General features: G+C 35.5%; 1 protein-coding gene and 1 long non-coding RNA gene across 2 annotated transcripts in view; both read left to right on the top strand.

Moving 5' to 3' along the window:
- Positions 1-6,900: 6,900 nt before the first annotated feature.
- Positions 6,901-8,079, top strand: LOC121911506. Its single transcript, XR_006099877.1, has 4 exons — positions 6,901-6,976; positions 7,316-7,402; positions 7,643-7,743; positions 8,005-8,079. It is a non-coding gene; the product is annotated as an uncharacterized LOC121911506 (long non-coding RNA).
- Positions 8,080-9,541: 1,462 nt separating this feature from the next.
- LOC121905261 (CD209 antigen-like) overlaps positions 9,542-23,615 on the top strand; it is a 51,151-nt gene continuing 37,077 nt past the window's right edge. Inside the window, exons 1-4 of the mRNA XM_042423390.1 lie at positions 9,542-9,560; positions 11,218-11,307; positions 12,212-12,295; positions 13,532-13,606. Coding sequence (XP_042279324.1) covers positions 9,542-9,560; positions 11,218-11,307; positions 12,212-12,295; positions 13,532-13,606 — 268 coding nt within the window. The remainder of the gene's footprint in view (positions 9,561-11,217; positions 11,308-12,211; positions 12,296-13,531; positions 13,607-23,615) is intronic.

Below are 23,615 nucleotides of genomic sequence, written 5' to 3'. Positions count from 1 at the left end.
ACATGTTTCATCAGTTTTGGGTGGTAAACTTTAGTAAAAATTGATTACAAGTTTCAAAGTGTCTTGATTTATTAAAAAAGATTTCCATATACTTGCTCTCACTGTATGACTACATTCACAAAAACATAATCATTAATTTCCATCATGAAAAAGGCGTATCAATTTACTTTACTATTAACACAACAGTATTCCAACTGGCATTGGCATCTTTAGGCTTTTTGCTCTGAACCTTGTTTGAAGTGTAAATCATTTACTGAACACTGATCTGTAACTAAGCAAAACAATAACAGTATATATTGACGGTAGATGCAGCCACATAAAAGGACATTCTTTTTGGTGGATTTCAAACAATGAAACAGTTTTAAATCAGAAACTACCTCTTTTTTATCCCCTAATATGACTTCTCACTCCAGCAACAAGGGTGGCTGCTCTAAAAAAGTATGTACTACTTTCCTGACATTGTATGACCTTCAGTATACTGTATATATCAGCCATTAATTGGCCTTTTCTTAAAATCTATTTGAATGCAAATACAGTATTACAGTGTAATGTCAACTTGTGAAGTGGTGCATCACAATTTACCAGCAGAGCACAAATGGTTGGATGTGGGTGTGGTATGTGTTGTGCTTGTGGTCTCAGATGTTGTATTTATATGTTCACACTTCAGCGATCTGTTGATCTGGTATCTGTCTCTAAAAATGAGTTTCAAGAGCTTACTCTTTATTAAATTATAATGCTTGGTTTCAAACCTTGTCTCAAACCTAATATGGCAGAGTCATTGCGTGCCATAAAAATGATGGTGTGTTATTTTTAGTTGATAGCTGCATGTAAAAATGGTAATACTGAAAAATTTCACAGGGTGTGTATGAAGCAAACAATGTAAAGGACTCAAATGCAGATTATAATGTATTTATGCTGTATAGATATTGCAAGACTTCTCAAAACTTGTTTTTTGTCTCTGGGTGAATATAGTCAAAAGCTTTGCTTCCCTTTTTTGGAATGAGTTTAATCACTTGTTATGTGTGAGAGGCTCTTTTCACTTTAAGACATATTATATCTTGGCTTTTATCAGATCAGTGACATTTTGAAATGTGCAAATCATGAACTTATTTACATCACAACATTTAGTTTAATCTGTGAAGTCTGATAGAGTCCAAACTGCTGTTGCAGGTGGCTTCAAATCATACAATATTTATTTTCCAACTCACCACTTGTAATATCTATTTTTCTGTGGATGATCCCATCTTTATCAACTCTGTTGTACTATATTGTAATTCATTATCTGTTTATAAACCCGCCTCCACTTGGTGTGTCCACATGAGGAGTTACAGTTGTTGACAAATACATTAACAAAGACTTTTTTATAGATCTGCTATCAACTACATTATAGTGTATTATAAACCATTTATTAAATGTTTGTATTCTGCTTATAAATGCTAACTAGGGAGTTTTAAAGTAAAATGTTACTGACTTGGATCTATGATGATTTATGATTTCATAAATATTAGTCCATAACTGATAACCCACTTCTTTTCTTCATCTCTATGTTACAGTTTTTCTCCATAGTTTTGATGCAGTAAAATACTGCATACTCCACATAATAACACAAACACCAAAACTGTGTTTCTTTTTGCAAAACAGCAAATGTATTCTCTGAAACGTTTTGGTTTCTCAAAAATACAGTCAGCAAGTCAGTTTGTCATCACACAATGCACAATGCATCAAATCACAAGTTCACACCTGCAGTTATTTCCAATGGATAAAAACATAATTAAAATCAACAAAATATTGCAGGCAGTCTGTTTACTCTCCATATCCTGTTGTTATTTCCATCAGGTCCACATCACATCACCTGTAACATTCTCTCTGACCAAACACCTTAGATTAAAAAAAGCTTTGTGTAACATATCCAATTACAGACCATAACTTGACCTAGACATGAGATTACATGTTTGTAAGTGTTTCAACACAGAAAAAATCTCATTGAGGGAGAGAGGGAGACCATTGTTGCAACACAAAGGAAAGTGATTATTTACATTTAAGGCTGTGCTTTGGTGCCACCTGCTGGACATTTAAATGGGTGAAATAGGTTATTTTACTTACTGTGTCTGATTAGACCTCTTCTCAGGACAGTGTGGATGTTCATAGACTGTGCCTAACGGACCTTTTTCACAGAAGACACTTTGACATGCCACAGTAGGACAAGCACATTTATAACTAATGAAATGAATAATGGCTGAATTGCATTTAGTTGCTTCAGTTTCAGGGTGCTGCTATTTTGCCTGTTGGCTCACAGTTACTCAGGCGTTACTGGGACATTTGAATATAACAGAGCCATTGTTAGTTGTATTAGTAACACCTGTGCTTTTCCTGACGTGACAAACCAAAATGTCTGCTGTGAAAAAGGTCTGTTGACATCTCCCTTCAAGAAATATATGTAATTGCAATTTTTCTGACCTATACTGTGATTTCAATAGCAACAATTTTCTAAAAATTAAATTACAATTAAACAACATATAGTTTTATCACAAACTTATTTTGTTTTTATTTTTATTTATTTTGTTACATTGCAGTAATATAATCAGATAAAACACTTAATAATACAAAATGATACGTTTCAAATGGTGCACACTTTCAAATAGCATATAAAAATCAATATAAAAATGATCAATTGTTCAGCCTTGTCTTGTTCTCTTGTTTTGGTTACATGTGACGACTTGTGATACCTTTATCATGGACATTTTAAGAGAACTATGATTTTGATAGTTTACCATATACAGTGTACATTTGATCACAAGCAAATCTGTAATATATAAAAGGATGTAGAGCAAGTCTCTAATTGTTTTTATTTTTTTAGTTATCAACACATGGTCCAATTTGCTTATTGTTTCCAAAGCTTTGAAACACATCACGTTGCTTTCCTCAGCAGTTGGAGTAGTTCAGTTGTCATGGAGATAGTTGTTATCATGAGACCCAAGTATGGAATAATAATATTTGTTTGTATATAGGTGGGAAAAGGTAACCCCTGCTGTTCAAGGATGGCGCCTGTCATTGGATGTGAACGCCCCCCTTTTTTCTACAGTCATCGATGAACTTCTTGGCTGTATTTGGCACATAAACAGCAAATGAAGAAACATTGTTAAACACCATCACCTATGTGATACTTTCAGCAACATTTGAGTAAAGTACTTACACAGGAAGACCAGAGCTATGAGTGCAGCCAGGAGGAGAAGACACAGCAGACCCAGAAACACTGCAACACCTCTGCAGGGAACCTTTTTTGCACCTGGATCTATAATATAATATTTGTCATTAGTTTGTGTTTCAATATCAAATCAAATAAATTTAGGTCAACATTTGTTTTATCTTGTGTCACAAATACAGCAGATTATAGACAGTCCACAGTCTTTACTCCAAATATTTTTACACTGTAACTTATTATGCTTAATATTTAATTCATTTTAAATATTTGTACTTTATTTCCTTAATTATAATGATGATTTCCTTAATTATTAATTACCAATTACTCTGTTGCTTCTGTTGACTTTGTATGTGTGTCACATTTTGTACATCTCTTCCTGACGTCTCCCTTTTTTCAGCCCATTACCATAATTTAAAGTGAGTTTTTCTAAGGATAGAGGTTGTTTTATGTTTTACAGATTCTAAAACCCTCTAAGACATTTATTTCAGGCTTTATAAATAACATTGACTTGAACTTCACTTGATATACTGTAGGAAAAACTGAAAGAGATACAATGAATAAAGAAAAACATATTACTTTAAGTTAGTCTGATTTTTATGTAGACACAAAGCTGAAAAGAGAAGTCACAAGGTTTTCTGGTGCCCTCAGCTCCTTTGACTGAGTGCTTGGATAGTTACCACAAGTAGTTTGTGATTTCAATAATGCAACATGATGTTCAAAGAAGCAAAGGTCATATCATTAAAAGTCTATTGAAAGGCAACCATCCCAAAGTGTGATTTTTGTATAATTCAACATCAATCTACATTCAAGCACACATTTACATAGCCTTGTATGTTATTGGCACTGTGGGTTTCTTCAGTTCTTTAGCTAAAACCATTAATAGCCAGTTGAAACAGGGTTCTACCAGCAAAATGCAGCTGAATCAGGTGCTTCTCAGTTCAAGGACAGCAGACTGCAGACAGCAGAAGAGAGTCCATTACTGGACTTCCAGAGAACACAAGGGAGTGGAGCACATTTAATTGTGCAAACACACTAATGTTTTGACACTACTGTTCTCACCCTGACTCTGACAAAGACACAGTAGTGTCAAAATGTTGTCCCTTTTGTTCTCTGGAAGTCCAGTAATAAACAGGTGTGATTCTCTACATAACAGGAAATTGAGAGCTGGTGACATGAAGTATTTATGTGACCAACTTCACCTATTTGGCCCATATGTTGCAGCTGCATGAAGGTGTCATTTTTGGTTAAAGCTATGTTGCACGTAAACCATCACGGCTCAGAATGAGAACAAATTTGTGTAATATACAAAAAAATGGTACATAAATGGTAAAGTATTATGGTGCTATGTGTCTGCCTATGCAGATAGAGGTTTGTTATGTTTATCTATAGAGATACAGTATATAAATAGATGTGGTCAGAAGCTGTACTCACAAGTGCAGTCTGCTGCCATTTTGATGATGCTAGACAATAAAAAAGCAAATGCTTCGTGTAGGCCTGGGCAACTTTTAACTTCAGGCAGTTAACCTTCTGTTTTTCTACACAGCCAGACAGGTAAGCTGTTACACACAGACTGCAACTTAATACATGCAATAATTTGTAGTAGCTCCAACAGAGCTACTTTTTTATTTTAAGTAAAAGCCTCAACCCTATTTCCTCCATTTTTTCATGTCAAAACAGTTATCGTGGGGGATTTCTGATGTTTCTGATGTTCTGCTCTGTATTTCATGTAGACATACCTTTAGCCATTTGCATCTTCCCATGATAGGTTATTTATATGCAGTAATTTCTCAAAAAGCCCTTAAATGTGGAAGAAATATTGCATCAGTTAAGGAAAATCTCCACAACCTGGTTAGATTTTTATAATTATTTCACCTCTCCTCCACAGACATTTTGGCAAGCAACCATCTCAGTGATATTAAAAAGACAAAGGTTTCATTATTAAATGTGGACAGAAGAATTTAGGCAAATTACTAATTAATTTACCTAAATTAGCTGAAGGAAAGTTCTTCAGTGTTACTTTACCTAATCAGGTGGGGTTGATTTTAAAAAAACAAAAAAAACAACAACATACCTTTTGGTGGGTGTCATTTTACTGTAATATAATACACCTGAACATTTGGAGGTAGTCATTTAACTTGATGCTGAAAAGGTATTCGACTAAATGGAGTGGGACTGCTTGTTTAATAATGTAACGGAGTGGACAGATAGCCGCTATACAATATAGAAACTCTATGATATCGAGTAGAGGCAACAGCCTACTGAATCATTGATAGATTAATACCATGGATACACTATGCAAATTCTGTTTTAGTCATTGATGCCAGTTGCAAAAACCTGACTGAAGAGAGAGACACATTGAAGACAAATCTGAATAACTTTGGAAAGTATGATGATAAAACTACATCAATGATCAGAGCATTGTAATTTTGTGCTTCTGCCTATGGCAGTTGGATCATAGGGTCAAAGTGTGGAGAAGACATGGAGAACGCTATGCTGATTGCTGCACCGACAGAGTAACATCTTTTGGTGGAGACAGTGTGATGGTGTGGGGCAGCATCTCTCTCACTGGAAAAACGAGGCTTGTCATCACTGGAGGCAATCTCAATGCAGAGAGATATCAACATGAGATTTGGCAACCAGTGGCAATCCCATATCTCCACAGTCTGGGACCGAATTCTATCCTCCAAGATGACAACGCCTGCCCCCACCAAGCGGGGTTTATCGGAGACTACCTCCAGATTTTGAGAGTGGAGAGGATGGAATGGCCTGCCAGCAGTCCTGACCTCAACCCCATTGAACACATGTGGGATCAACTTGGGCGTGCTGTCCATGAGTGACCAACACAACCATGTTGGCTGACTTGCGACAAATGCTGGTTGAAGAATGGGATGCCATCCCGCAGCAGTGTGTGACCAGGCTGGTGACCAGCATGAGGAGGAGGTGCCAGGCTGTTGTGGCTGTGTATGGTTCTTCCACACGCTACTGAGGCTCCTGTCTGTTAAATGAATAAATTGTTAAATTGCCAATATGTCTTATTTCTTCAAACTTCAATCATCCAATCCACCAAACAAGAGTCAATGGCAGAATAAGTTAAGAGAAGATTTGGCAAATTTTTCATGGGCATAACCCACATACTCAGCTCTGCTGCTCATCCCACAAATGCATGTTCCTTACAAATGTGGCACCATTTAAAAGGGAAATAACCAGGCTTTCCAATGGTATAAAATGTATTGCCAAGAAGCATTGTTACAACAAAGAAATAATCTACCAAACACAAATTTCCTTACTTTTTGTGCTAAATTTATATTTTATGAGTGTGCAGATGAAAACATGGAATTGTAATTTTTTGCTTGCTTTCTCAGTTTCACACAGTTTGTTTCCACTTTAGTAACATTAAGAAAGAACAGAATTAGGATCAAACTTTCCAATTTTAAGTTTACGCTTTTTTTTTTTTGGCTATTATATTGAAATGAACTCTATTCACAATTTTTAGCCTATGAGCATTCATGAGATCCAGCATTTATACAGATAACACCTTGCCTCTTTGGTTTGTAGCTGTATAAGAGCATACGAATAGTTTGCAAATATTAAACAAACTACTCATGGTAGCTATGTAACGCTATGTAACTTCTGAAGTGAATTGTCTCTTTGGTTGCAAACATCATCTGATTCTGTTGCAAATAATGGAAACCTCTTCACTCAGAATGACAGTTTTACAGCACAATGCCCTGACTGAAGAGAGAGACGCATTGAAGAGACAGCTGAAACGTTTAGGTGAGGACAGTATGAGAATAAAACTAGTCATAACAGTAATCAAGAATCCACAATGTAAGTGAAATAGTGGGCAAATTAAGACAGAACAGCAAAGTCATGCTTGCATTCAGTCATACTTACACTTAAAAAGCGTTACAATCATGTGAAAACGTTAATCATATTATCACCACATGCTTTGTTGCTGGCATTCAGTGACTCTGACAGACAGACCTTTTGACTAATTTTTAGTTAGATCTTTCGGTTATAGCATAAGTCACACACTACTTGCACATGAATTTGTTAATTTGTGTTGATAGTGAGATATTCAGGTTCTTTCTGTTTTTCACTATTCTCAACAAGGATGGGTGTATTCCAACCATAGTGCCTGTTACATTTCTTCAATCAAGAAAACCTGGAAAGAGAGAACAGATGACTGTCTGCTCAAAGGTGCAGACCTGATGATTATCAACAGCAAAGAAGAACAACTGTGTTTTTGTGTGTGTGTGTGTGTGTGTGTGTGTGTGTGTGTGTGTGTGTGTGTGTGTGTGTGTGTGTGTGTGTGTGTGTGTGTGTGTGTGTGGATATACCTGTATGAATCTTCGCATAGGAAAGACATAGTACAGACAAAATCAATCAGTTTTATCTATATTATGTTGTTTACAATTTGTTTCTCTCCTCATAAACAAGAATTTCACAAGCCAGCTCAAGAAGAACATGTGGATTGGACTGACTGACTCAGAGAAAAAGGGGACATGGAAATGGGTGGATGGGACTCCGCTGACCACAAGGTTTGCACATTTTTAAAATCAAAATTATATCATTGTCTTGTGCAGAAGTAAAGGCCTTAAATATCTTGCACAGTGCACAAATAACTAACTTGGCCTTTAATCTTAAGGAAAAACATATTGGTAACACATGCAAAAAAGTAAAGATTATGATTTGGAATTGTTCAAAATTCTTAACTTAATTTCGTTGATGCATTGATTGCATAATAAAATGCTTATTGGGTTGTGTTATTTGATAAATACTTATTTGTTTTTTTATTTCAGCTACTGGGGTCCTGAGGAGCCTAATGGTCTTGGAAAGAAAGATTGTGTGGAAATAAAGTATTATGATTTGGAAAAGAGCTGGAATGATGAAGGATGTCAAGTTTCACACTTCTGGATTTGTCAAAAGAAAGCCTCTCTGTAGCTGTGCATCCAAACCCAGCAGGCAATATCAGGACAAAAAGATACATTTCTCAATTTCAGTTAAACTGAAGCAGTGCTGATATCACATCCACACTAACCTGACTACAACTGAAAATGTGTCTTTTTCATTTCATTTCACATGTAAACCATGTTTTCACGTTTAGTCAGCTTAATGAGGACTGAGCCAGAAAAGTTATTGCTGCATAGATTCAAATATCCAGCCATAAGTTCACTGCTTTGGTTGTAGAAAATAATAGCTGTAATGTATTATCTGTAATGTGATATAAACATACTTTTTAAATGTGTAAATGTCTTAAACATCAACTGGAAGTCACTCCTAGGTACTTACCAAGGAAGACTTGGGGCTTTAACCACCAAAATCTTACACATTTCAAGTGAGCCCTGCCTGTGACAAGTAACCACTGTGATCATGCAAGTGCAAGCTTCTTACAGTCAATGACCTCTCAGTGAGTTTTCATGTGTTCAATAAACATAGATTAAACAAACATATGATTATGCCTTCATTTTGACAATGTAAGGGATAATTTGTCCTTTTATTTAGATAACAACCTGAGCCATTTAGTTTTAAGAAATATAGCAATAAGCTTTGGCTGTACTGAATACAGTTGCCCCTTTAACACCTCAGACAGTGAAATCTTGTCAAATCATCTCCTTGGAAAAAGAGGACATCTGTATCCTTAAAAGAAGATGCAGGAAAACACAGCAGAGTTTCTGTAAAGTCCATGTCCACCACTCATAAAAGACTTACTTGCCATATAAAGTGAAAAAATACAAGTGGCAATAGATCAATATTTGTTCATCCCTGCCAGTTTTTATCTACCACCACTGACCTGTCATATTAATTCTCCAACTATCATCTGCTGCTGACTGTGGCTCATTTTAAACTCGCATCCAGAAACTTGACTTGATCTCCACTAAAGAGTTCTAAAAGGTGATAACCAACATGTACGACTTTCTATGACAGCAACACTTACAAGAAACCCTCGTGTGGCTTTCCCTCAGCATGAGTGTATTTATACACCATGAATACATAGTGTTATGTGGTTTGCTCTGACTGCCAGAGCAGCAGTCAACGTCTGTTATATGGAGAAGTTTATGTTGAGGAAGAATGGCAAATAAGGAAGACCAAAACTTATATTATATTATGTATTATATTATGTATTTTATCATCTTGTATCTATGTCTTGCTGCAAAACCAATTGCCCTGTGGGAACAAATAAAGGTGGAAGTTGAGACCAAAACTGTGTGGCTGCAGAAGCAGAGAAAAAAAATAGAAAAGAGGAAGCAGTTAACATCGAAACATCGTCATACATATTTGTCTAACCCAAGTAGATAAAATTTGGTGCTGAGCCACAACGTTGAAGACAGTCAAATGATGGCTGCTGCAGAGCCTGGTGAGACAGAAATCTTATAACTAAACAAACATCTTTATTCTCAGTTTTAACCTTATTGGCAAATATTGTAATCATATTGTAAACATTCATCTTTTCTATTTACAATATCAAAATGTAAACATGAAATGCAAAGTTTGATAGTTATGTGTTTGTGAGAGTTCATTTTATAATGCATAAAATAATGTATAGATCTGTTTTAATATGGTGTAATTTATTCAGTAACTGTGTTGACCTTACATATATATTTTTTTTCTACCTTCTTATTTCACTTGTAGTATGTAGTATACAATCTGTTTGAGTCAATTATTTGATGGTCCCTCACTTTATACACAATGACATAAAGGGGCCTGCCTATCTCCTCAGAAACTTTCAGAGCTGTAGTTCAAATCACTAAATTATGACAAATTTTCACAAATTTAATCTTTGAATTGTTGCTATAGTACTACTATTACGACAACTACTACTACGACTACTACTACTACTTCATATCAAAGTATTTGCACCAAAGATGAGGAAGATGAAAAAGAAGATTCAGGCTATCATCAGCAATAATTTGTTATTGTATTTCTAAACCTGTTTGAACATTTCTTCATAATTTTACAAATACTTGATCAAATGTTTGAAGGCATAAAGTTTCTATCATTACTACATGTTCATTTTAATTAATCTCAATAAATACTAATCTCAATTCTTACTTAGAGGCACATTCATTTGAATTTATTAATCCCAAATGCGTGACTCCCACTAAAGACCGCGCTTGTGTGTCATCAAAACGGCGTTCAGAGGAGAACTTCTCCAAGGCGAACATACACAGGCAGTTGTCAAGGACACTGATGTGTGGGGGGCACATGAAGAAGGAGAAAAGGCTCCCATCAGCCTTTTTCACTGAAGACAGTTTTACATGTGGCAGTAGAAAAAGCACAGGTGTAAATAATGAAATTAACAATGGCTGAATTACATTTAGCTGCTTCAGTTTCAGGGTCCTGATATTGTGCCTGCTGACTCACTGTCACACTGTCATGACTTACTGAGACATCGTTAATATTATTAGTAACACCTGTGGTTTTTCTGCTATGACAAGTCAAAATGTCTGTTGTGAAAGAGGCTTATATATTACATATTGCTTACAATGTATTTCATTAAAGATTAGAAGCACCTCTCAAGTATAGTTTAGTCAACCACAGATGTGAATATGATTTATATCAGTCATGTTATTTCAAGTAATAGTTTTATATGTTGGAAATACGCTCCACCACCCAAAGTCAAAGCACAGGACTGTAACCTGCTATCACTCTCAAGTTGGTTGGTAAGACAAACTTTTATTATAGAATATGGTGTGTAATGTGAGTAGAAAAAACAATTTAAAAAATAGTACATAAATGTCATCCTTGAAGTAATCTGTCCTGTTGACAGTCATCATTTTTTCCATTCAAGGAACATTTTAATAATTCTAAAAAAAATAATTAATCAATTAAATTAAATAATTAATAATAATATTCATAATAATTAATTAAATTTAATTAATTAAAATATTTATTAGCCAAAGCACTCAGGTTTCAGCTTCACAATTGTTTGCCATTGTCATGTTTAAAAGAACTCTATCGTTAGGCTGAGAGACGTAATAATTACTCTGAGTCTGTGTGATTTCTGCACCCAGGGAGAAAACTGTACAGAGTGGTTGTTGTGAGCTTTGGACTCCTGTGTATCTTACAAGCTGCTCTCATCATTTTCCTGTGTCTTGCTCTCTGTGAGTCCTTTTGAATTGTGTTTGTACATCCACCCTGTGTCTCTCATGCATTGAAGTTCACCATCTGATTATTATATATAAGACTGTAAAGTGTTAAGTGTATACTGTTACATATTTCTGTCCAAACATAACAGTTTCTAAAAGTTCTGACCTGTTTGGTATTGCAGAAAAAAATGTGTTTGGCTGACATTCAGAGAGAGATACAAGTTTGTGGGCCTTTAGAATCACAAAGCAAAATAATATTAAAACTACTGTTACAACAAAGCTGTAAGATCAAGTAAGAAGGGTTTGGATCACATTTTGGGCCGTTAAGACATTAAACCAAAGTCAGAATTTTCAGCCTGTAAATCTGCTTATGTATTAAATGGAAATTCAGTTTTAAAATGAAGTGTCTCTTATGTCGTGGTCATGCTGTAATTCTGTTGCAACTGATGGTAATCTCAGCAGGTGATTGGATGAACCATCTCTCTGTCATCGTCCTACCTTGCGAGGCAGCTGGATTTGCGAGATCACAAGATCACGCCAGAATCCTTATAGGATGCTGATTGGTCTGAACCATCGGTGGTTTGGACACAAGTGCAGAACTTGAAGCCTGACAAGATGGATTCTCGTGTGATCTTGTGAATCCAGCTGCTTTTCAAGGTAATTAATTTCGGCCATCAAAGTAAAGATTAATCCTAAATCAAAATGTTCTGCTTTTAGTCTTGTGAATATAAAGTCACATATATCACCTTGACTTTCTATGCGGGAATGGTTTATATACAGTATAACAATATTAAACTTTACCTTTCATTAAAAGTTAAAACACAATTTCCATTTTGTTTTAAAGTACATCATCTCTTTATTTGTGGACGTGCTTTGATGATGTTGCATGACAGCTTCATATTACTCTTTCTGCTCTCAGATAACAAGATACTGGACCTTGAGGCCAGCTTTAAAACCCTCACTGAGGAGAGAGATGAGCTGAGGAAGAAGCTGATTGACTTTGGTAAGTGTGAAAATTAAACTGCACCAAGCAATCACAAAAGGTTTTGCAGTCCATTTGTCACACTTGATAACATGAGCGGCAGAGAAGATTGATATGCAGCCATGTTATGTGCTGTTGTCTCAGCCGACTACTTGTGCTCTGGAAACAATGTCAGCATTATGTGTTGTGTGATGTAAAGGAAAAAAATCTGATTTGATTGATAAAAAAAATCATTTGACTCAGATTTCATCATCATCTAGTGTGAAAGTGGTGTGAATCTTATTGTGAATGATTGACAACTATTTATATTATTTATATGGTAAAAATCCTAATATTGACTGTTAATGTTAAAAAAATAAACCAATGTCATTAGTAATGATGGACTGTTGTCTATTTATTGGGATATAGCTGATAAACAAGTGACAATAATATACATTTGAACTGATTGATTCTCTTTAAATCTGTTATTAACTGATCATGTAATCATTGTTTATTTAGGGTGTTACATATTTGTCAAAGTTAGATGTTAAAGGACGGGTTCACAGTTTTTCAAGTCTCTCTTAAAACAACAGCCAGGAACCCAAATGAACATTGAAGCAGGTTTTGCTCACTGTAATCATTCCTCCTGTTCATACTGACTATTAGAAGATCCCCTCCAAACATGCTTACAGTGTAAGTGATGGGGACAAAATCCACAGTCCTCGTTTGAGCAAAGATGTATTTAAAAGTTTATCTTAAGATAATATGATGCTTCAGTCACCTGAGTTAGTCAAATGAAGCAGATATCTTCCACAGTTTCAGTCTTTTTTAATGAAAAGTTTCCCTCTTTGGGTCTCGATGGACAGTGTTTTCCTGTTCAGCTGCAGCGGAAGGATCGTAACAAAAAGAGGGAATTTTGCACTAAAAAAACAGTAACAATTGACTTGATTTGATTAATTTGTGCAGCTGTGTGCAGTTTCTAAAAGTTCTGTCCTGTTTGGTATTGCAGAAAAAAATGTGTTTGGCTGACATTCAGAGAGAGATACAAGTTTGTGGGCCTTTAGAATCACAAAGCAAAATAACCATTAAGAAATTAAACCAATGTCAGAATTTTCAGCCTGTAAATCTGCTTATATATTAAATGGAAATTCAGTTTTAAAATGAAGTGTCTCCTATGTTGTGGTCATGCTGTAATTCTGTTGCAACTGATGGTAATCTCTATGTTGTAAATGGCCAATTTATTGCACAATTTGCATGAAAGTCTTTCTTCTCTTTCAGACCAATCTTACAGTACCAGCTACAAACGCCTGACCGAAGAAAGAGACACGTTGAAGAAGAACCTGAGTGACTGTGGTTAGTACAGTGATGAACTACATCAATAACAAGGACTTGTATCCGAAGTTGTATAAGTGTAATATTTAGAAAATGCTTCGTGTCAGATGAAAGCTGCCATTTAAATGTTGTCAGTGCCAGAAAGACTGGTATCATGATCCACTGATGTACATGGGTTCAGTTTGGGACCAAGAGTTTATAAGTTCCTGAAATGTGTCACTGAGTTAGTTGCTCTTGCAACAGCCAACTGGCCATCAGTGATTCATTAATGGTTGAGCATCAATGGCATCCAATTATTGAATTAAATAAAAATTATATTATATTACAAGCTATGATGATCACGATCACTTGCTCTGACTGCTTCCTAAATGTTCCAGTCTACATATATTTTCATCAGTGTGTAGATCACTTGATCAATGATAACATAGACCTCACCTCAGTTTGTGTTCTCAGGCTACATTGCAGTCTCTGATATTATCTTCTGTTTGGCAGCACATAAGAGTTTGTGGTTGATTGACTTTTAAAGACAGAGGTACATGTATGGGAAAGTTTATAATCAGAAACAATCAGAAAGTTTAATAGCAGTAACACAACTGATGGCTGTTTAATTAATGCAAAGCTTGTGTGATACTATACCACTGAGAAAGAAGAGGATGGAACATTAAAGCTTTTAGTTCATGCTATTAATTTTGGCCATCAAAGTAAAAATTAATCCCAAGTCAAAATGTTCTGCTTTTAGTCTTGCAGATATAAAGTCACATATATCACCTTGGGTTTGTATGAGGGAATGGTTTATGTACAGTACAACAATATTAAACCACCTATCATTAATAGATTAAAACCATAGCCTGTAAAATATATGGATGTAGCCACCGTGACATCACCCATTGGTTTCTGAAGAGCGGTTTTGAAGCTCAAAGTGGGCGGTCGAATGAAACAAGCCACCTAGAAGCTAGCAACCTGTCACTCAAAGCAGCTACGCCCTTAGTTATGCATAACTTTACAACTTAATAAATTTAAACAGGTGAGTTATAAAAAAAATTCACCCCTGTACAGTTGTCATGAAAGGGGAAGTTAGCTATAGAGACCAAAACTATTTTTTGTACCAGGCTGTAAACATGTTTATTTCTGCTGTAAAGTTGGTCATTTTAACATGGGGGTCTATGGAGATTGACTCGCTTTTGGAGCCAGCATCTAGTGGCCACTTGAGGAACTGCAGTTTTTGGCACTTTCCCATTGGCTTCATTTTTCAGCCCCGGAGGTTGCCGCTTGAGTATAACACAATTTCCATGTTGTTTTAAAGTATATCATCTCTGTACTTGTGGACATGCTTTGATGCTGTTGCATGACAGCTTCATATTACTCTTCTGCTCTCAGATAACAAGACACTGGACTTTGAGGCCAGCTTTAAAACCCTCACTGAGGAGAGAGATGAGCTGAAGAAGAATCTGACTGACTTTGGTAAGTGTGAAAATTAAACTGCACCAAGCAATCACAAAAAATTTTGCAGTCCATTTGTCACACTTGACATAGTGTGACATATGCGTCAGAGAAGATTGATATGCAGCCATGTTATGTGCTGTTGTCTCAGCCGACTACTCACGCTCTGGAAACAATGTCAGCATTATGTGTTGTGTGATATAAAGGAAAAAAATCTGATTTGATTAATAAAAAAATCATTTGACTTAGATTTCATCATCACCTAGTGTGAAAGTGGTGTGAATCTTATTGTGAATGATTGACAACTATTTATATTATTTATATGGTAAAAATCCTAATATTGACTGTTAATGTTAAAAAAAATAAACCAATGTCATTAGTAGTGATGGACTGTTGTCGATTTATTGGGATATAGCTGATAAACAAGTGACAATAATGTACATTTGAACTGATTGATTCTCTTCAAATCTGTTATTAACTGATCATGTAATCATTGTTTATTTAGGGTGTTACATATTTGTCAAAGTTAGATGTTAAAGGACGGGTTCACAGTTTTTCAAGTCTCTCTTAAAACAACAGCCAGGAACCCAAATGAACATTGAAGCAGGTTTTGCTGGCTGTAATCATTCCTCCTGTTCATACTGACTATTAGAAGATCCCCTCCAAACGTGTTTACAGTGTAAGTGATGGGGACAAAATCCACAGTCCTCGTTTGAGCAAAGATGTATTTAAAAGTTTATCTGAAGATAATATGATGCTTCAGTCACCTGAGTTAGTCAAATGAAGCAGATATCTTCCACAGTTTCAGTCTTTTTTAATGAAAAGTTTCCCTCTTTGGGTCTCGATGGACAGTGTTTTCCTGTTCAGCTGCAGCGGAAGGATCATAACAAAAAGAGGGAATTTGGCACTAAAAAAATGGTAACTTTGAAAGATTTTGACTTGATTTGACTCATTTGTGCAGCTGCAGCCTCATATCATACATTTTTAAATAAAGATCTTCATGGAAGGAGGACTGTGGATGTTGTCCCCATCACTTACATTGAAAGTGCATTATGAAGAGATCTCTTAATTGCCCATATGAACAGGAGGAATGATTACAGCAAGAAAAACATGTTGCAATGTTCATTCTGACACCTGACTATTGTTTTAGGACAGACTTGAAAAGTTAAGAACTTTAAGAACTTTAGATTTCTACTACTGTATAAAACATTTATAACACTTTGACTCCAAGCCTGTAATATATCATCTTTCTGTTCTTGCATAGATTTCTTTATTATCCCTGTTTGCATATTTCTGAATAATATAATGCAGTTTTGATACCTCAGTGGAAATGTATTTGTTAATTCTTGTTACTGGTGTATTAAGAATTTGTCCTTTTTTTTTGTTTACAGTTCATGACCAACAAGGATGGAAGTATTTCAACGGTAGTTTCTATTATATTTCTTCAAACAAGAAAACCTGGAATGAGAGTAGAACTGACTGTCTGCAAAGAGGGGCGGACCTAGTGGTTGTCAACAGCGAAGAAGAACAGGTCTGTGTGTGTGTGTGTGTGTGTGTGTGTGTGTGTGTGTGTGTGTGTGTGTGTGTGTGTACTAATGGATGAATCAGTGTTTATCACAGACACAGAAAGAGTGAAATATTGATTGAATGCAAGGTCACCAAGGTACAGGATGACGGAAATTGGTTAAATATTTATTGATTATTGTATGTTTCTCTTTAAAAACAAGGAATTCATAAATCGATACCAAGAGACGATGTGGATTGGACTGACTGACAGCGAGAGAGAGGGGACGTGGAAATGGGTGGATGGGACTCCACTGACAACAAGGTTCACACATTAATATTCATTCAAACTAAATCAATCTTTGTAGTGAAACTAAAGCCTCTTTCATATCACAATAGCAGCTGAGTAGACTTTAGATTTTTATAAGCTGACTACATTGTCAACAGTTTTTAGGGAAATATTTTTGATTTGTCATCGTTTTAAGTTTAACTTGGCCACATTCTGTGTGTTGCTGTTCATTAAATGTTTGATGGTTTGTGTTCTTTATTAAAACCTCATTTCCTTTGGGTTTGTTTTCAGCTTCTGGCTCTCTAGGGAGCCTAATAATCTTCATGACAATGAAGACTGTGTAGAAACAATGTTCTACAGAAACGAACACGGCTGGAATGATGTAACATGTAGACATAGAAATTTATGGATCTGTGAAAAGAAAATGTGTCTCTAACTCAGCTTACACACCACCATGGCATCTACTACTATATATAACTACTGTATGTTTAAGACATGAAGATAAGATTCATTTACCACTTTCAGCTAAAGACAGCACTGAAACATGATCATTGCTAAGCTGCAGGCAAAGTGGCATCAGACACAAATATCTAACTTGGTTTAGAAAGTGATAGACTGCAATGTATCCATACTTTGATTAATTTCTAGTACATGTCATCACTAAATAAAAGTGTTTTGTTGTCATCATAAGAATGAGACAGACAGCGCAGAGTCTCACCAGGTTAAACTTCATTCTGTCACCTCCCACACTGCACTATATCTTAAAGGATAGGTCCACAATTTTTAAAATCTCTTTTCTTTTTTTCAATTTTGATAAAGAGAAGAAAGAAAATGTGTACATGTGAAACATATGTGCTTAGTCTCACATATATAAGCTTTTGAAGAATTGAACCAGTTTATTATCGAACAAACTGGAAGGCCTGAAAGTATAATTAATATAATAATAATAATATAATTCTTGACCTTTTCTCTTTCCATAAATATAGTGAGATTATGCAATGAAGTTTCTCCAACAGGAGGCGGATAAGAAAGCATTGAACGAAAGAAATTTATCCTGAGAAGAAGTTCAATTTTAAAATCAATTTTCTACCAGAAAAAGATATTGATACATTTCTCCATCTCACTCAATCTGACTCTATCGATTAAAAAAGAGAATTAAAAATAATTATTTCAGATGGGAAACCAACCACCAATTTTTCAAGCCTATCTTAAAACAGTAGTCAGGTGTGTGTGTGTGGCTACGTTGAAACAGTTTTAACTTGCTGTCATCGTTCCTCCTGTCTGTAACGGCCCCGAGGAGATCTCTTCCTAACGTGATTTCAATGTAAGAAAATAGGGGACAAAATCCACAAAATCCTGTGTAATCTGCAGCAAGTGAGTATCTTCCAAAGTTACAATCTTTTAGTACGACATTCTTTCTTTGTGTTACTGTCCCTAAACGGCAGATTAGCAAAGGATCAGTGGCTCATATTAACTTCAGCTGAATTTAAGAATGAATTTTTACAAAGTACGAGGACGTGTGGATTTTGTCTCCCATTGCTTACATTGGAAATGTGTCAAGAAGGGATCTTTTCACAGTCAGTGTGGACAGGAGGAGACTTGTTTCCATTGTGGTCCCTGATGTAAAGACAGTATTGATGCAGGAGTCCAGGTGCCATAAAATCCAGGAACCACAATCATGGCTAAAAGTGTATTAGGTCCACCTAGAGCTGAAACTTATGCAGTAATACAGCAGCCCAGCAACAAATCCACCCTTCATGAAGGTTATAATGTTTAGTTTGTGTTGAAGCTGTTTTTGAGAGGTGTTGACTCAACGTCACGGTCATTTTGTAGGTTGTGTCCCTGTTGAATTGTATTGCAATATTGTGAAAAGTGTTTGTAATATTTAGTCTACCATCGTTGATACAAATGTAGAGGACAATGTGACTTTAACTTCTTTGCACTGGTTGTCGTTTTCTTTCAAAATCCATTTTTAAAATCTTGCTAATTATGTACCAGGTTGATTCAGTTTTTAACACTGTCGCCTTTCATTGTGGACTTTGTACATTCTCAGTGTGTCTGTGTGGGTTTCTTTGGGTCTCTGGTATCTTCCCACAGTCCAGACTCCAGGTTAAGCTCAAAGGGTGACTGAATTTTTGCTGGTGCTTGCTATCTCATAATCTACCTTCTATTGCTTTTATCTATTTTTAATCTGTTGATACAGATCCAGTTTTATTTCTATTTGTCTAAACATTGTTGTGTTCACTCCTTTTATGTGGTACTTATTATACTTATTATATAATATATATATAATATAATACTTATTATACTTATTATATTATATGTAATATTATTATTTCCAAAAATGTACTAATTTCTGTTAACATTACAGCCTCTATGATTGTTTTACCCTTGTATTCCTCTTTATATATGAATAAATATTTTTCCTACGTGTGTTTTAAACAACAGCATCTTCTAACCTGAGTGTCCTCAGACTTCTGAGTGATCACCATCAGTTATTGATATGTTAAAAAGGATCTTGATTGATATTGACAAATGCCACCAAAACACTTTTTATACAGATGAAATACATGCAGATTATAACAGAATCCAACAAAACAGATCATAACCCCAAAAATGACTCAACCTGAAAGTTCTCTAATTACAAACTGAAAACCACAAATGTGTCATAGATATTGGAGATAAAACAGAAAACCACACTGTTTACAGTACATACTGAGTGTAAGGAGGAAGACGCACCATCAATACCAAATGTACCAAACGGTATATTTAAAGGTCTTTTAAAAGAAGCAGGTTTACTGAGTCATCTGGATAACTTTGTTGATTAAAACACATAAGATGTTTTACATAAGACATAAGATGATGGAGTGCCTGGTATCCTGAAGGTTTAGGTACATACAATCATTTGCTGTAACCACAGTGTCCCTGGTTCAGTTCCAGCAGGGGACTTAAGTTGCATTTCATACCCCTCTGTCTCTCCCCATGTTTCCTGTCTGTCTCTTTCTCTGTCCAAAAAAGGCAAAATAACAAAAAAGAGTTCATGCTGAAAATGTACATTTTTATATTTTTTGGGCTTGTAAACGTATTTGTTGTCCAGTGGGCTACAGATATCATCTCAGCTTTCCGATTTGGACCTTTGAGTTGTCAGGACTATCAGTACAATTTCATACAAAGTGTTTCATTCAACAATATCAAAGTACAATCCAAAGTACAGAGTAAATTGTATAATTATAGTTACTAATTTGAACTGATTATAAATTGCATGGCACAACCTGACTGTGAAAAAAAACATACAAGCAAAGTTAAAATTGACATCATACACTTTATTATACGTTAAGATATAAAATGTCTTGATTTGTATAATAATAATAAAATATAAAAAATAAAAATAATAATGGGCACTTGAACTTCTATTTTAAAATCCAGTAAAATTTATTAGATAAATCACGTTGCTAACGTGTCGCTAATATAAACATGTCCATGTTAATTCTATACTTTAATGCAAATGTTTCTCTTGTAATACCTTTTTAAAATATACAAATATCTTATACAAGTGTTAAAAATTGGACCAAAGCAGCTGTTGTCAAAGAATTCCACAAAAGTATTAAAAAATGTGTCTTGTTATGTTTTATGTCCTGACATTTTGTTTGCTGCTAAGTTTCCAAAGGTTAAATGATGTCAGTGTGGGTTTTCTCTCCCCTGGTACACTGACATTTCCAAGATGGTAACCTGAGACAACCTCAGTGTTCAACTACAGTAATAAACTGAAATGTGTAAATCTTTCTGCTCTCTCTCAGACACTACTGAAGATGAAACATCAGATACTGAGGCCATTTCAAAAAATGTGACGAAAGAGAGAGACGAGCTGAAGAGAAAGCTGACTATCTTTAGTAAGTATGAGGATGAAACTAAACACACCTGTAATAAATATTAAATATTATTGAAACGGAAACTTATACCCTTATGTAATTATCTTAAGTTATTATCTTATACTGCCTTTATAGCCAAAAGCACATTGTAAGACTTTGTCTCTCTGCTTCCTGTGTGAAAATGTTCCTAACAGGTAGCATCAAACGTGAGCTGTGTATAACTTTACTTCTCATTAGACAGATGCAGAGAGGGAGAGTCCAGGGAGGAAAGGCAGATAAATCTTAATTCTCAGAAGACCCAGAGAAACTCCCTAGAGACATGATGAATTAATTCAAAGAAACCTATTAGGGTGACAAATATGGGATGTTTGTGACGCACGCAGCTATATGTACAAATACTGGCACTGAACTTTTACAGTATCTCTTAAGCCTAGTAAACTAGGGGAGCTGCATTTGCAAATGTGAACAATAAAACTCTGAAAGACAGCTTGCTCTCTGTGAATTCATTTTTAAATTTTCACAATAATTATTATCTGTTTTTGCTTTGGTTTCATAGATGTACAAATTCCATTAGTATTGGGACTGACTTAATCAGATTGAGTATTGGCTGTATACTATAGCTAAAAACCTGTATGTAAGTGTAAAAACAACAAGTTGTGGTTTTACAGTGAGTTAATTGCTGGACTGTTTCTTGGCCAGTGCCAGCAGAGAGAGAGATAAGGAAGTGCTGGCTTCCGCTGTGATAACATCTAGTAGGTGAAAGGCAGCTTCCATGTAAGAAGAAATTCAGCACATTTATTTACTCTGATTATAGGTGTGTACATAGCTAGCAACCACATCCTGTACACCAGTGTTGTTAAAAACAGAAAGTTTCCATGTTTGAAAGTACAAGCTTTCATTACCTTATGTTGACATATTCAATATAAGGTAATGAAAGAAACGTATCCTTGGTCACTTTGACACTCAACTGCTCAGATGTCCCTTATCGTACAGACGCCATTCAAACTGTAAAATGTTCACAAAACTTTGAATTTTCAAAGTCATCAGATTGTTTAGTGATACCTTTTGTAGTTTTTCAGCAATTTAAGCCCAAAATCAGGGGGTTTTCAGACATTTTCAGGTCTCACCAGTGTGATCAGGCACAGTGGAGAGCACAGATATTTTTAGGGCAGAAATGTTTTTCTAAACTGCTGTCACTCCCACAGTTTTAACTCCTCAAGCACATATCTTGCCTCAGTATGTTGCCACAAGCCTCCTCTCTCTCACAATGTAAATACATTTCACATAGGACTTATAGTTTTTGAGATCTGAACCTTAATTGATAGAGAGTCCCTGTCATGTTCTCATTGACTGCAATACAGTCTGCAGGATGTGTGTCTCCTCTCACTGCAGTTTCTTAAACTTACAGATTCTCTCGTCCTTCAAACAGTTTTTACACATATCATTCATTCTCATGTTAAACTAGTCTTGCTTTCACTAATGATGTACAAATCTCTGGGCCCCAAGCTCTAGTTTGAGACAAATACATTTTCATCATCAAAATGCTCCTGGTAAAAATATCCTGAATTATGAATACTGAAGTAATCCTAACTTGGAGAAGCTGGTTGTTTAACAATGAAGACAATAACTCCAATGATCCCATGCTACTTCACAATGTCATCAAACTCCGTCTCTTGTTATTGTTTTGATTGAGAGACCCCTAGCAGCAGAAATTACATATTGTGCGTTTAAAATCCCAATTTATTTTTGGATAATTTTCAGGATCAGGTTTATGTTGCAATACTATGACTAGCAGTCATTTTAACTCATAGTGTTAGAGTCAAATGAGATTTAAACTTTTAGAATAATTCCTTTCATTTTATATATATCACTTCGGCTTGAACTACAGATGGATTGTGACGACAAGTAAAATTGCAAACTATATGCACAGAACAAATGGTGATTGCTGGATCATCAATATCGTCAATATGAATTTAACTTAAAAAGAGACATCATCTGCTCTTGGCCGCATATTTGAGCTGCTTTATGACCCAAACAACAACAAGCTTCTCTGAGAAAAACTCTCCACAGGATTCCCAAACTATCAGTGCATCATGACAGGGAGAGCTCTGTGTTTAAAGGGATGGTGATTGGTCATGATTGTCATAGCCTCTAACATGCCCACCTATAATGTATGATAATATATTCTTTATGATCCCACCCCTAATCCAAGTGCGCCACAGGTGCACCAGGCAAGCCTGGCCACAAAATTACTAGAAGTCCGCTAGGTATGCTCCTAGCATATGGCGTACTTGATTTATTTTTTGTATTGTAGATGTAATTTGTTAATTCTCTAAAATATCAGCTTGTCTGAGGGAATTTATTCATCAGACATACTGACATGTGTGGTGGAATAATTTTCTTGTGTACATAGTCATGACAGTGTCACCACAGCGACAGTATACAGGATAGTTAATCATTAAGAATCATGGAAAGGTTAATTCTCATGACATTTGATTATTAAAGGCCACAGGCCCTCTATTTATTTTTAGTTTTAGGGAAGTTTGAGACACCATTGTTTCTTTAAAAAAAAAAGTCATATTTGGATCATTGCCAACCTTTTGATATCACTAATGATGTAATTTAGGGAGGAGCTTTACTGGAAGGATTTTGTAAAATGTGGAGGAGCCCTAGAAAATCAGATAAGTTAGGCTCCACAGTAGGAGGAGAGTATATAAGATGGTTATTGCTCCATGGACCAAGCCTCTGTTTACTTGTATTGCACTTGATACACAGTAAATCTTATTATATTGAACTCTGCCAGTTTTAGTGTATTTCTTTGAGTTTGGGATCATCATGATTTTTGGACCAAATATGTTGTGGGATATCTGAAAATTCATTGGCACATCTGAAGAGTTTTTTCCACGACACACGCCTTTAAATTAGATCA

Source organism: Thunnus maccoyii, chromosome 2, assembly GCF_910596095.1.
Source record: "Thunnus maccoyii chromosome 2, fThuMac1.1, whole genome shotgun sequence".
Lineage (NCBI taxonomy): Eukaryota > Metazoa > Chordata > Actinopteri > Scombriformes > Scombridae > Thunnus > Thunnus maccoyii.
Note: the sequence above shows the minus strand (reverse complement) of the source record. Positions and strands in the feature narration are given on the sequence as shown.